This window comes from Centruroides vittatus, unplaced genomic scaffold (assembly GCF_030686945.1).
Source record: "Centruroides vittatus isolate TY-2023 unplaced genomic scaffold, ASM3068694v2 contig_879, whole genome shotgun sequence".
Lineage (NCBI taxonomy): Eukaryota > Metazoa > Arthropoda > Arachnida > Scorpiones > Buthidae > Centruroides > Centruroides vittatus.
The window spans coordinates 249,837-265,877 of record NW_027122571.1 but is presented as its reverse complement, the minus strand read 5'-3'; the positions used below and the strand labels follow the sequence as shown (position 1 = coordinate 265,877).

Sequence of the window (16,041 nt, the reverse complement as noted above, 5' to 3'; positions counted from 1 at the left end):
AAACCAAAACCAAAGTGATGGAGAGATACGACGCGCTTGTATATCGATGACTTAATACACATAACTGAGGAGCGAAAGAAAAGAACAAAGTTGAATGAATTAAGCCAGAAAAAAGAAAGTATGCATTATAATTGAGAAAATGCGAGTATTGCATTAATCTTTAAAATATTGGTATTAAATATGTCTCATAAAATCACCACGACTCTTGTAAATCGAATTATCCGATAAGAATAAAATACAATACCAATGTAGCTCTATCGTTGAAAAAATTCTCCTATTTTTGCTTAGTAGAAATGGCTAAAAAGTGCACAAAATACGTACGAAAATAAGGTAGTACAGCACCACCTGTATTGGACGACCACCTGTCTAAAAGACCAGTTTTTGAAGGAACCGTGGGTGGTCGCCATACACAGACAGGTTTTACTGTATTTCATCATACTTGCAACATGGCAGCTGGTGGTTTTTTTGTTTATCGAGAACTGTCTTAAAGTTACCCATTTTTGTTTTCTTAAGTCGGTGAGTTTTGTTGTAAAATGTTAGTATTAGCGGAACGTAAGAAATGTAACGTTTATCAGACTGAGGTCCGCAGCTCTTCGGAGTCCGAAATGTTCTCAAGAAAAACGTCAGAGATGTTACGTGGCGGACGGTTCTAGTCATATGACCGAGTGACGAAGCCATGTCACGTGACACTTTTTGTAAGCATTCGCCGTGCTGCTCCACGACGAAAACAAGCCAAAGAATTCTACGGGTTTTATAAATGTCTATCAAATACGTGTCTTTTTAAATAAAAAATTAAAAGAAAACGCGCAATGGTATGAAACTATATAATTACCAAGATTATTATTTTAAATTAAAAAAAATAACAAATGTATTTATTTGTAAATAATTAATCTTTGCTTTGTTACTTTTACAAGAATAAATTTACTGCAATACCAAATATGACCTACATTTCAAAATTTTAAAAAATGTCAACTTAAACAATATGCAGCAAGTGTTTATCCTGTTTTTCATCTAACAAGTTACTTAAAGATGTGATGTTTAGTTACAGCTAAAAACTAAATAAAAAAATGACATCTTTAGTAAAATGAATATTTGGGTTTGTGTTACCGTGAATAATGCATAAATAATTTATACATTATTTGTAATGTTTCAAAATTTGAAGTTTGAATTGTAAAAGTGTTCTATTCCAGTAAAAAATAAAAGGAACATGGCCGGCGTTACATTTAATAAACAAAAATATAAATACGACTTTTTCACACAGGTAAACACCTTGCTTTAGTTTTTCTTTTTCACTGTTACACCATCAGCAATCCTTAAAATTCACAAAGTTGTGAATTTTCAGGATTGCTGATGGTGTAACAGTGAAAAAGAAGGACTAAAGCAAGGTGTTTACCTGTGTGAAAAAGTCATACCGTATTTTCTGGCGTATAAGACGACTTTTTAATCCAGGAAAATTTTCTCAAAAGTCAGGTGTCGTCTTATAGGGCAAGTATATCCCAAACTCTATATTTTAACTGTAAAAGTCGGGGGTCGTTTTATATGCCGAAAATACAGTATTTATATTTTTATTTATTAAATGTTCTATTCCATTTGTGTGTTCATGTTGAGGATGGTCTAAATTAGGCTGAAAACATTTTACATTAAATATTTATGAATTAAAGGAATTTTGTATAACCTACATGAATAATAAATTACTACCATTTATGGGTTAAGTAATATATTAATCAAAAAAAAAAATACACAGAATGTCAGTAAAATTTTATTTGTATTTTTTCTTTTTTTATTATAAATGATTCTCCATCAATATCATGACAGTATTGAATATACTGTTACAACAAATAACAATGGTCATGGAAAATGTTTTGAAGACATATTATGAATAGTACAAATATGCATATGATAAAAAAAAATTAAGATGCATACTACATACAGCCAATATATAATGCAGCAATTAAACTTTATGATCACATTTTTTCTACAGTTATACATTAATGAGGAAGATAAAATAACTAGGCACCTTCTGACTCTTATTGGCTTGATGCCGACTGTTGCAGCATCTGTTCATTTTCAGCATTACTTAGATCGCTACCTTCTCCTCCTAGATAAATTTTAAATATAATTAAAATTAAACTTACTAACTTATTAAATTTATAAGTGTGAATATAATTAATTAATTAATTAAATAGATAGATATATTTAATAACTTAATATAATATTACATTTTCTTTTCTAATGTAATGCAAATTGATAACAAAATGTTTAAAAACCAAAGTTTAAAACATACAAAAAAGAAAACAAAAATTAGCTAACTATAATTTAGATTATATTTACAATTTATTGTTTTAAAAATTTAAAATTTAAATTTAAATAATATAAATTATATTATGTACAAGTTTGCTTAACTTTTAATTGTTTAACTATAACTATAATATAACATTCATAAGAATTTCAATGAAATACTTCTGTTTGTATTTCACGCTACCTTAATTTTTGATACAAAACAATTACGGATAGCTTTTTTTGTCAGTGACCAATTATTGAAAGAATTTCCATGCTTATTTCAATGTATGACTACCGACTGTCACTTATCATCATCAGATATTGTTCAAATGTTGATCACAGTTCAACATTCAGTTGAATTGTTAGGCAAATAGCCAATTAGAGTAAAGAATCAAAAATACCAAATTCTTTGCACAAAATGGAGGAGAAATTATTGTATTCTTAGAAGAATGGCTCCAGCTGTATGATTTAATTGAAAAAGACTATTGAGAAGTTTATTAATTCATAGTTATTGATTATTTTAACTAACTTTTAAGTTTAAGTAAAGATGGTTTGAAAATTTCCATATTAAAATCTATTTTTTTTTTGCTTCTTTCTCTTCTTTTATAAATCCCCAACATAATTTTTCAATGCTGAAATGAACACACACATTTTCTTACAACAACTGTCTCAACAAATAAGAAACCATTAATTATACAGTAAAATATTTACTAATTGAACATTTTCAGTCCTTTCCACTAACCTTCATCAGGAAATACATAACATTATATAATTTAATAAGATAGAACAAAGCCATCTGTATTCTAAATGTGGTTTTTACAACATTCCATTTTTGGAATAATATAAATTTTTAAAAAATGCACATGTCAGTTTTTTACATATTCATCTAATATTGTACTATATGTGACAAAAATGAAAATATATAAAATGTATTTTACACATAGTGAAATAACCAATGCATACAAATGCACTAAATTATACTTTTCATACTTTTACTCATGCACCTGCTGAATCAATGTTTGCAACTGTCTCAATTTTTTTTTGTACATAAATAGTACAAGCTTGCTTTACTCCAATGATATTAGTACAATGTGTAAATATTAGTGTATCTTTGACAATTTAATCAAAGATACAGTGTATGACTGTACAATCCAGTTCAATAAATGATTAGCTGTTGTAATTGATATCAATTACCACTGGTGGAAGTGTGAAAATATCATTAACAGAAAATTCATTAAATATTGACTCTTCATTAAGCTCAATGGAAACTGATAATTTTTCAAAATTATGGTTCAAAAATTTATTATATTGTACAATGTTATAATTTGTATAATTGACATTATATAAACATTTATTATATAGTACAGATTTTTCAAATTAATCTTAAATATATATAATAAAAATAACCTGTTTAAATTTTTTCTATGAACAATATTGAATCTTTGTGTAGAATACCATAAAAATTTGTGTAATAAAGCTTTTATTCATGTATGAAGAATTGATAAAAGCACTCTCAAAGATAATTTTTGACAGCAATTTTGTTAATTCTTTATAGGGAAGTTTGATTACAATTACATATATATAACTGCCATTTATTATTATTCTAAAAGTTAACAGGTATTAAATTTAATTATTACTTATACCCAATGAAAAACTGTTTAAAAGCTTTTACAATTATGAATTTACTTTAATTGAAATCATTCTTGAAGTTATGAGTTCTGTTTAAACACTAATAGTCATTGTTTTATTTTTAAAAATGTCTATGAAAATTACTGATGCATAATAATAAAGTATTTTTTAACTTATAAAGTTGAATTCTATGCTACTTTGGTATTTATTTCCTATTTTCATTTCTGAAAAAAATGTTTGTTTTAAAGACTAAAAGTGATTTAAAATTTTAAAATATTTACCCGGTGTTTGAGATGGTGGACCACAAGGACTTGTAAGGGAGGGTGTGTCACTTCCACTTGATTGATTTGGAACAGATTGGACTGCAGTCATTGGCTGTACAGCTAAATAATAAGATAGTAATATTCAATAAACATATTTCTTTTGAAGACAGTATATAAATTAAATTTATAGCTTCATTTATTCTTTATAATATGATCATTAAAATATAATAAAGACAAATGAAAAATATTTGAATATTGATTTTATTTCAATAAATTGTATTAACTGAAGAAAGTCACACAAACACAACATTCACACAAGAATGATCTAATTTTCTATATAAAATTCTTATTTTTGTAGCAAGTCAAGCCTGCAGATGAAGGCTGGAGGATAGTTCCATTTTCTAACCAGGAATCAAGACTGTGGTGCAAGGGAAAAAAAGGGTAGAAAGGTTAGTATAGGTTGAGATAAAAGATAAAAGATTTAATAATGGGAATATAAGAAAATATGTCAGAAGATAATAATAATCATATATAGATAAAGAATTGAACGATATCAAATATTAATAATTGTAAATTTAAAATTATATGCAAAAATTTGCATGTTAAATTAGAACAGTTTTTTTTTGAACAGAAAAATGATTATATTAAATTTAAAATTTTAGAATATAAGTGAAGAAAATACTTCCTATATACTGTACTATGAAAATAATGACAGAAGATATTTTATCCTGAGCTCAATAATTATATTAAATATATATTTTTAATATTACTTCTTTTAAAAAACAAGATCTGTTTGATTAAAAAATATATATAAAATATAAAAAAAAAGTTATATTTTAGAATTTAAATTTTCTTGAAATAAATTTAAATAAAAATTCACATTAAATTTACTAAAAGTTAAAAAAAATTTCATCTATTTTAATTTTAAAACACTTAAAACATTCAGGTTCGTTTTTCATCCATAGTCAATAAAATTAGAAAACTTTATTTTCAGAATTTCTTTTTAACAGTACGAACTGCTTTAACACTTTAGAATAAAATTTAAATCAAAAAACTTAGAAATATATTTGCTACTGCGGAAAAAATAAAAATATCTTCATACGCAATAGAAAATTTGACCGAATCGTTAATCTCCTTGTATGTATTTGAAGCATTTTACTTTTACAACTGATATAATTTATAAAAGAAGTTAATTTTTAACGATGTGATGTTTCAAGAAAAATTAAATACTTTCATATAAAGAAACAAACTGGGGAAATGTTATAGATACTTTAGGAACAGGAAAAAGAAATACAGAATTAAATTAAATTAAAAAAGTAAACAAAATGATAAATATTGTAAATATAATTTTTGCTGTGTAACTGTGACATTTCTTCAGCTATTTATTAAATTAAAATAATATTCATTTTAAATACTTGATAAAAAAAATTTTTAAATTATTAAAATTTTAAGTAATAACATAAGAATATTGGAAGTATTATCTCCACTTATAACATTTTTATTATTTTGAAATAATATTAAATTGGTATTAATAATACATTCAAATTATTTTCATTTCCTATTTAGATTAAATTGTTCTAATTTATAAATTTTTTTTAGATCTATCGGGACATCCAAGGATAAAATATTGCTATTATAAGAAATTATAATTTTGAAAAAAATTACTTTATAAAAATTATTAATTTCCATATCATGAATTTCTTTCATTTTATAATTAAAATTTCTACTTGCATCAACTTTTTGCAGATACTAACTAAAAACTAATTAATCTCGAGTGTTTTCAAAATATTTTAATTTTAGAATTTATGGTCTTTACAGATTTGTTATAAACTATGAAGGATGTTTTCTGCATTGGAATTAATAAATTCTGAACAAGTTTTTAGTTCGTATCTATAAAAGTCAGTTACAAGTCATATTTTAACTATAAATTATTAAAAATCTTTAGAAAAAAATTGAATAATAAAAACAATTATATTTTAAAAATAAATAAATACATATATATGAAATTAATAACATTGTAGTATTATATTATAATATAATTATCACAGTTTTAATTTAATAGGATATTTAAGATATAAATTTATGTAAGTAAGAAAGAATTACAAATTTTTTAAATCAACAATCACAGTTTTTTTTAATCTTAATAGCAAGGTTGAGGCCGAAGTTTTAAACGTGAAAACGTGTGCATTGGACATTCAGCGCCGCTTTCCTGTAAGCCTAGAAGTTTGACTATGGCATTTGAAATGTCGAGGATGATTACACTGACTTTCCAAACACTATTGTCAAACTTCTAGGCATACAGGAAAGCGGCGCCGAACGTTTGACGTACACGTTTTCACGTTTAAAACTTTGGCCTCAACCTCACTAATTATCGAGATACTGAAATGAATTATTGGAATATTTTACTAAATTTAAAAATACTCGTAAACAAATTAATCTATCATGAAGAAATGTCTTATCAAATAATTAATGCTTTAATCTCGAATCATACCACAACTGATATGTAAATATTAGACATTGTTTATATCTCAATTTTTGTGTAACTATCAGATTTAGAAGTCTATTTCTACATTTCAAGAAATGGAAAGTATTTTTTGACTACGTCTGAAGAAAAAATCACCACATTTGTTATTTTTCTATTTGAATTAATATAAAATCTTAAAATAGGTAACTAATTTTATGAGATCTTCATTAATTACTTTTCTGGAAAAAATTATCATAAAATAGTTTTAAGAGAAACTAACATATATCATAAAATATCTGTATATTTATTATTTAGCATCAATGTATTGCTATCATTTTTGTACAGATTCATGTTGAAACAATACCAATACATTGATTCTCATTACCAATACCAATACATTTTCCCAAACAATACCAACAAACAAACCATTCCACATATAGAAAATTAAAACAATACATTATTAATATATTTAGATCTAAAAATAATCTTATCAAATTGAATTTCTCTGCATTTAAATTTTTATTATAAACAGGATGGCCTTTCAATCTTCAAAAAATAAAAAAAATCATTTTATAAGACACTTAATATTCAATAATTATATAATACATAAAGCATTTAACTATTTCTAATCAGCAACTAAACTAAATAAAACATTTTACAAATCACAAATATTGATGTATTTCAAAGAAGAGAAATTATGTATAATAAAGAAATACCAACTGCAAAGCTAACAAAATTTTTTTAATACAATTTGAAGGAAAAGTAAGACAAAAGTACTGTTTAAGATAACAGTATCTTTATTTTTATAAAATATATTAATGTAATTATTCCATTAATTTAATAATAAAAATATTGTTATTAGATATTTAAATGAATGAACTATGAAAAGTTAAGTTGCAATGTATAAAATTGATATTATTACTAAGTTATTCTCAATAATACATTATTTTAGTTTCAAAATAATACTTATAGTGCAGAATCAAAAATAAACTCAACCTTTGATGTTTTCTAGCAATGACTAGAATTGTGAACATGTATGAATTTGAACATTTTCTTAAATATGTCAGTATATGAGTCAAAGTCCGTGACCAGCCTGGTCAAGCACAAAAAAAGGAGACATTACTGTTAACTCCAGGGATTAAAAACTCGTAAGTGGATAAAAATACAATCAGAAGTCATTTAGAATCTGTACTAAAACCGGCTACCAATGGCATCAGGATTGACTCGTCTGGTGCAAAAACATGGGAAAGTCAACCTCCAAATATCGAACACTGCCAGTGTCAATAAAATTATTGAACTAATCAACAACAATAATGACTCTGAATTCAAATTTTCGACAAGAAAAAAAACTAAAAGAAAACCCTTAGTTCAAATACACCAGTGTGCTCAAACCTGACTAAAGAGGAGTTGATTAACACTGTCAGTGCACAGAATGAAAACTTAAAACAAAAATACTGCAAGAAAGATCAGATACTACAACCACTATTCTCTTCAGATCCAAGACAGACTCTGCTCAGGAGAAAACATGGGTTTTGTTGACCACACCACAAGTTCATCAAAATTTACTAAAACACAGAAGAATGTATATAGGACTTAGATCTCATCAAGTCTTCAATTACTTAGGAATCAAACAGAGCTACAACTGCTGTAAATTTGGTCACATTGCTTCAAAATGCATACCAGAACAACCAGCCTGCTCACATTGTGGTATCGAGGGTCATAGCTATAGAACGTGTGTGGAAAAGACCAAGTCTTCTTTTATTAAGTGCATTAATTGTATCAGGTAAGCTAAATGTCTAAAAATCAATGTTCAAAATGTTTCCCACAAAGCCATGGACCCAGAATGTCCTATATTCTTAAAAGTTAAATCAAAACTGATTGAAAACATGGACTATGGAGAGGCTACATACCAAGAAACATATTAAAATTGTTCAATTTAATGTCAATCACTCCAAAGCAATCACAGGAAATCTGGCAAAATACTTAACAGATAATGACATAGACATTGCTCTATTACAGGATCCCTACTTATACAATACCAAAATTGTTGGTTTCCTAGGAGTTTCAAGATTATCTCTGCAGATGTTCCCAATCCCCTAGCTTGCATTATTATATGCAACCCAAATATCCCCATCTTGCAGCTATCCCCAAATATCCCCATAATCCAGCTATGTAATGAGTACTGCACTGTAATAAATATTACTTTGGATACTGTTCTGTTCATTTCTTCAGTTTATTGCTATCCTAGCTTACCTCTGAATGAAGCCATCTCTTTTTTAGAGAGAACCTATGAACCAATTTATAAAAATATGCTGCTGATTGGTGTTGACTCCAATGCAAGAAACCCACTTTGGCATGATATCATAGAAAATAACAGAGGTACTCTTTTGAAGAATTCTTAGAAAATCAAAATTTTACTGTTATAAATGAACCAATTGATCCAACTTTCGACTCTATCCTGGGCAAAAGTTGGATTGATTTAATCATTACTGGCTAAAAAGATCACAGGTTGGTCTCTGGTAGAACAGGAGATACTATCTGATCACAGAGCCCTTTTGCATTGAACAGCATCACAGAGTTTGCCTTACAAAAAGTAACTCCTTCAACCTAAAAACGGCAGATTGGCAAATGGCTAATTCAAGAACTGAATAATTTAAGTATACTAACCTATCTTAACACTGATCAATAAATTGATGGGTGTCAAAGCTAAATAACATTCTGATAAGTGCAGCAGAAAAAGCCATTCCCAGGAAAGTCCCTCTAAAGAAGGCAGTGCCCTGGTGGACTGTAGCATTAACATCTCTGAGAAAACAGGTCAATTCTCTTAGGTGCAAATTTCAAAGGCAGAAAAATCCTCAATTGAGAGTCAATCAAGAAACTGACTACAGGTCAGCAAAAAAGAAATATATTAGAGAAACACTTAATAAAACATTCAACACCTTATATCACTGAGAATACATTATTTAATCACAAACATTTTCAGCCTAATGGAATAGGCCATCTTCAGAACCCAGCCATTTCTCTAATATAATTAAACATCTCAAAGGCCATTTCTCTAATATAATTAAACATCATGTTTGATGTTTAATTATATTAGAGAAATGGAATCAGCAAAGCTGAAATCCTGGCAGAACTATTGCAATACAAAGGAAATTCTTGATCCATAGAAAAACATTTACAGATTTTAAATAGGAACAACATGAATCTTACACTTCTGGCACCCATAGATAACATGCATCAAAGTTATGATATCAAATCTGCTTTATCAATCCTGGCAGAACAACTTTTTCCTGGAGATAATACTACAGATGAATTCTCCGAACATAAATCTATCAGAAAAAACTGTCAAAGTGTGTGTTCAGCTCCAACTGAAATAGATTATTATTTTTCCACTTTTGAACTCAAGAAAGCTATTTTCTCCTTGGGACCTCCATAAGGCTCCAGAAGGCAATCAGATCCATGCCAAAATACTACATATGTGTTTCAACCTCCTGGAACAACTTCTATTCAATCTGTACAACTCCTGCCTAAGACTGTCTTTCCTGATCAGTGGAAAATTGCCAATGTCATCCTTATCAAAAAGCCAAAGACTGACAACACCAACCACTCCAAACAGTATACCAATAGACCAATTAGCCTTCTTCTAGTAATAGGTAAAGCTTTTGAAAAATGATTTTGGGCTGGCTTGAGTGGCATGCTAATACGTACCACTGGCTTGACTCAAACCAATATGGCTTCAAAAAAGCAGAAGTGCTGAAAATGCCATCTATGCTTTGACAGACATTATAGAAAAAGGCCTGAATAACAAAGTTTATACCGCAGCTATATTTTTGGATATTAAAGGAGCTTTTGACAACTGTTGGCACCCAAGCATTATCAACGAGCTCTCCCAACTAGATTGTCCCATCTACCTTGTCAAGTTGGTCCCTTTTTTAACTAATAGGAAAATAAATCTATCTTACCATGATCACTCTGTTAAAAAAATCCTAACTAAATCTTGCCCTCAAGGTGGTGGCCTATCTCCTTTCTTATGGAACCTTGTGGTAAACTCCTTTCTGTCTGAAAACCAAATGTGACAAGGCAATAAGTGTTCAAGCCTATGCCAATGACTTTGTCATTGTGTGTCAGCATAGGGACACTGCTTTTTTGTAAAGCAAGCTAAATGAAATGTTGAGTATAGCTTCCAAATGGGCCTATCTTAATAAACTCCAATTCTGTACTTATAAGACGAAAGCCATGCTTTTCACCAACAAATACAAATTTTCATACCCCAAGGTTTTATTAAATGGTGACTCGGTCAAATGGGTAGATCAGCAAAAGTACGTAGGAGTAATCCTTGATACTAAACTCACTTTCTGTTACCAAATTGACTACATTTTGGCTAAGGCCAAGAAAATAAACTACATGCTGCTAAAATGTGCCAGGTGCACCTGGGGATCATAAAGATTGTAAAACTCTATATAATGGGGGAATACAACCAATGCTACTTTACACAGCCTCTAGTTGGGGTCATGTAACTAGTAAAAATTCAGTAGCAAGTAAATTACTCTCTCTTCAAAGACAGTTTGCCATCAGAATTTCAAAGTGCTGCAGAACTGTTTCTACTAATGCCTCTCTGATACTAGTAGAGATCCTTCCTTTGTCACTATGTATTAAAGAAAAAGTTCTAAACTACTACATCATAACTACAAACATAAAGGCTCAACAATGGTCTCTACACCTATCTATGGCTGTTCATATGCTGTAAGGAACTGAGTCCGAGCATTATTTTTATTTTATTATTATTTTTCCATTTTATTATATTTTGTTTGGGGCTTATGTTTATTTAGGATGAAGGTTCCCCACCACTCTCTTGTTAGTAACAAAAAAAGAAGATAAAACCAACTCACGGAGAAATAAGCGCCGTAGGAAAAATCTCGCGCACTTGCGCTGCCCAGCAGAAGTAAACGATCCGCAGAAAAAAAAATGGAGGGGGGAATCCCCACACTCACTAGTAGAGAAATACTTGATAAACCGTCTTAACATCCCAGAAAATTATGATAAATATTTTGTAAAAGGTTTACAAGCTTTGTCGGAACTTAAAGCTGCCAGAAATGAAAATTCATGTTAGCAACTAAGTATGTAAATAAGGGGAGTAACCCAGCTAAAGTGTGACGTCACCTCACAGTATAAAACCCATACATTAACTGAAGAGAGAGGAGGTGAATTCCAAATCGAGGCGACTTTGAGAGCGAGGTGAATTCGAAAGCAAAGTATTTTCTGATAGAAGTCCAGATTGATAATTGGACGATCCAAGGTGTTAAAGAGGAATTTGATTTGACGATATCGAAAGGATTGAGGAAATAGGTTCTTCGTATAGTGAGGTGACGGATAGACGTGTAATTTGTAAGAGATTTTGTTCATAGTTTCTAAGTATTTGATTTGTCGAATTTTCAAAGGGGAATTAATATTAAGTTAAGCTAAGTAGCTGAGTTTATTGTCGGGTTGACTTGTTGAATTTCATTAATAAACTTTGTTGGCTTATAGACATTTGTACGTAGTAAATTCTAGTTACTAATTAAATATATTTGAACTTTTGCTTTGACTTGATATTTATCGTTATTATTACTAATTTTTTGGTGCATGCTTAAAAGCCCAGGCTTGGCAAACTAATCTCGAATCCGCGTAAAGCACCCCTTAGGTTAATGGAAGTTTTACCGACCGCAGTTAGTGTCGGTTTCCTAAGATACTAAAAATAGTACTTTACAATGCTACCACACTGCAATTACCCTACTATCTCTGATCATCACCCTGTAAACAAGATTATCCCCAGGGTACATTTGGTGTCATCTGCTTCCTCCATGGATAACCATGCTGATATTAATATCTACACAGATGGGTCCAAAAGCCCCTTTCAAGTCGACTGAAGTGTCTGTAGGGACATATTTTGCCCAAAATATGTTAAAAGGTACAGATACCCCTCACATACCTCCATCCATCAAGCTGAAGAAGATGCTGTCTACCAAGTTGTTCAGTGGGCCACTTCACTACCAAACAAAACTGTCTATCATCATTTACAGTGATTCCCAGTCTGTCCTAAAAGCTCTATTAAATCCCAATTGCAATAGCAATAAAATCACATATATCCAGCACCATATAAAAAGTCTTGTAAATAAAATAACTTTTATATTTGTTCCTAGATATACTGGCATACTAGGAAATGAAAAAGCTAACTTTGAGGCTAAGTCAGCTGCAAAGGACACTGACTTGGACTACACTCACATCCCTCTCTCATACCTTAAAAATTATATTCATGACAATGCTATGCAAAAGTGGAATCAACAATGGTTGAGCAGTAAAACTGGACGAATAACAAGACTTTCCTAGTGTTGAATGCAGGTTCTCATCACTACTTACAGATATAACGTTTGCTACTGGCTCAACTACTTACTAAGCATGGTAATTTTAGAAGCTACCTGGTGATGTATAACCAGGCAGAAACTGCCTTTTGCTTTTGCTCTACAGAAAACCTAGACACCATCGACCGTATGATCTACCATTGTCCAATTTACAATCAAGATAGACTTATTCTGAAATTAGAAATATTTACGCTTGGTTTCAGGTGGCCATGTCCACTCAATAAGCTTGTTCAGAAGCCATTGATGCTTTTTACAATTATGTTCAAAAAATATGGAAGAAAAGACTATTTATAATTTCTAATTTCTAGTTTTTACATTTTAGTTTTCACTAAAAGCTGAATACTAATTTTATGTTTACTTTGTATCATGTATTTTGGTTTATGCATTCTTAATGTTATGTACCCACAGGAGTGGTGCACTTATTTTAATAAATAAATAAAAAATGTTTGACATGCAACAATGTCCATATTTGGATGGATTAAAAATACAAAATATTAACATATTGGCGTACATAGGTTTATGCTGACAATTCTGAAATGATGCATCACAAATGGCAAATCAATGTTAAATTCTGTTCCGAACTAAGTGATGGGCATGATGACATTTTAACATTTTACAAAAAGTGTTTTCTTGTTTAGAAAGAGATTGATTCTAAATAGGTACTGTGACAAAACAATTACAATATGATTTTTATTAATTTTTTGTAATCATTAACTTTTTTCTTTCTTCTGGAATTAGAATAGTTTTTTAAACACCATTTTTTATCATCTTCAGTCATGTGAACAAGGTTCGTGTGATTTTCATTTTTGTTTTGTATCTTATTTTGTATATTCCCTTTTGTTTTTATATATCAAAAGTTTTTGACCATGTATTTGTTGTTTTTATTACATTATCCATTTAAATGCTGCAATTTTGTTCCAAAGTGGTGTAAGTCTTGATTTGAAGTATCAAAACTACCATTTCCTTTGTCTCAGGATTTTTTTCACTGTTAAACATATATCCAGAGTATAAAAACAAAGCTCTGTAACCAAAAATTAAGTTTTTACTTTAACATTTAAAGCAATTATTTAGAATTTGTGGTTTTTGAACATTTTTATTTCCTGGAGATATGTGACTTTGGAAATAAGCTCTTCATTTGTGAGTTTCCTTTTTAACATCTTGTTTGGATAAAATTAAAAATAAATGTTAACAGATAATATGCACTTGTGAGAGCCTGGACTTAACAAAAAAAATTTGCAGGTGAAAATTTAATTTTTGAAATTAAAACTTGCTATAATTTTTTCCACAATTGTTAAAATTGTAAAGGATATATTTTATCCCTCTATGGACTCACTTCCCTTTCAAGATGATACATCAAATGTGTCACCAGGAACTTGATGACGAGAATCAGCTATTGGACATAGGCATTGCAACATCACCAAAGAAGGGCAAGGAGAAAACAGGGAGGACCCCAGATAAAAGGCAAGGTCCGACAATGACACAGAGTTCATCGCCATCGTGAGCTCGCTATCTTTGGACTAGTGTTCACGTCTGATTCCTTTTGGATACCACTTAAGTAGCCGTCGCCAATCCTCTGCCTATCTTAAGACATCCAGAGACTTTTTCAATTCGTCGAAGCTTCTCCCGAACCACCTTGCGGACCAGCAGGACATCGATCCACTGATTCTTTGATTCCCAACAAAGATCACCTCAATTTTACTAAGGTATTTATCGATGCACGGATGATTGTAAACTCTTTCTCTTGCGTGGCCAGGTACCAACAAAATTAACGATAACGGATACCTTTTTTCCCATATTGTGTTATAAAATTAGCAGCAAGCTAAGTGTCTTAAACACTTTTGTTGTACAGAAATGTAAATTGCATACATAATAAATGGGTATTGTTAATTGTTAAATTTGTAGTGGAGTGCACTCACTTCTTCCAGTTGTTTCTCAGGTCATCTCCATCCTGGGCCCAACTGCCTAAATACACGACCACTTGTGCATGAATGCTATATTGCCATCACGATTTCTATGTCACTTAAGACATACAGACACAGTGGTGTCATTCTGACGTGACGCCGACCCTTCAGTCACACACTTATGACAAATCATGCTTTATGGTTATGGAAAGATATCACTGTGTTACATACAGTAAAAACAGTAGTTTTTGATATTGTTATTAAATTATATTTTTATATATATATATTTTTGTTTGCAACATAAAAATGTTGCAAATAAGGACAATCTACATTACAAAAAGAACTCTGCATTCTAAAGACTAAGAACTCTAAATGTAAAGTAGAATATGGAGGAAATAAGTTATGAACTTAAATGCTTGTATGTTAATTCTTGTTGATCCAACGCACTAAGATCAACAAGAATTGTTAGGTCTTTTCTAACTAATATAAACAATTATTTTGTAAGTGAAGAACATTTATATATAATATAAATAATTAAAAATAAAAAATACTTAAACAAATAAAATTCATTTATAATATCTTATATTAATTTATTATAGTTCTTAATAATAAAAATTAACTAAAGTAAATTTAAAATTATAAGTTAAATTAAAATTATATATATATATAGTGAAATACAAGTATATTTTCAAAACTATAATGACAGTTATTTGGCAACTATAAGGTAATTCTGCCCTTTAAAAAATAATAAGCTAAGTGTTATTAAAAAATATTTTCTATGTGATCTTCATCAATTTGATCAGTAATAAGATGCAAAAAATTTATCAATAATGCAATACATTAGAAAGCACTTGAATATGCATGTGTATGCATATGTATGTATGTATGCATATGTATGTATGTATGTATGTATGTATTTTTTAAACCATATAAAAACAATTTAGCTAAGTTTCAGTTTACTTGATATGATTCTAACAAGTTTTGTATTGTATTATTAACTCAGATTGTTTTTAAAATTTTTAATAATTTTTAATGATGATTCTAAAGTATAGTATGTTTGAAAATATGAAATAAAATAAAATTCACATACAGTAAGTAAAATTAAT

General features: G+C 29.4%; 1 protein-coding gene and 1 long non-coding RNA gene across 2 annotated transcripts in view; one reads left to right on the top strand and one right to left on the bottom strand.

The window, feature by feature from the left end:
* LOC136983275 (uncharacterized) overlaps positions 1-16,041 on the top strand; it is a 168,946-nt gene that overhangs the window by 1,579 nt on the left and 151,326 nt on the right. The window lies entirely within an intron of this gene.
* Positions 1,747-16,041, bottom strand: part of mor (SWI/SNF- related protein mor) — a 112,602-nt gene continuing 98,307 nt past the window's right edge. The window contains 2 exon segments of the mRNA XM_067279982.1: positions 1,747-2,098; positions 4,191-4,292. Coding sequence (XP_067136083.1) covers positions 2,028-2,098; positions 4,191-4,292 — 173 coding nt within the window. The 3' untranslated portion in view covers positions 1,747-2,027.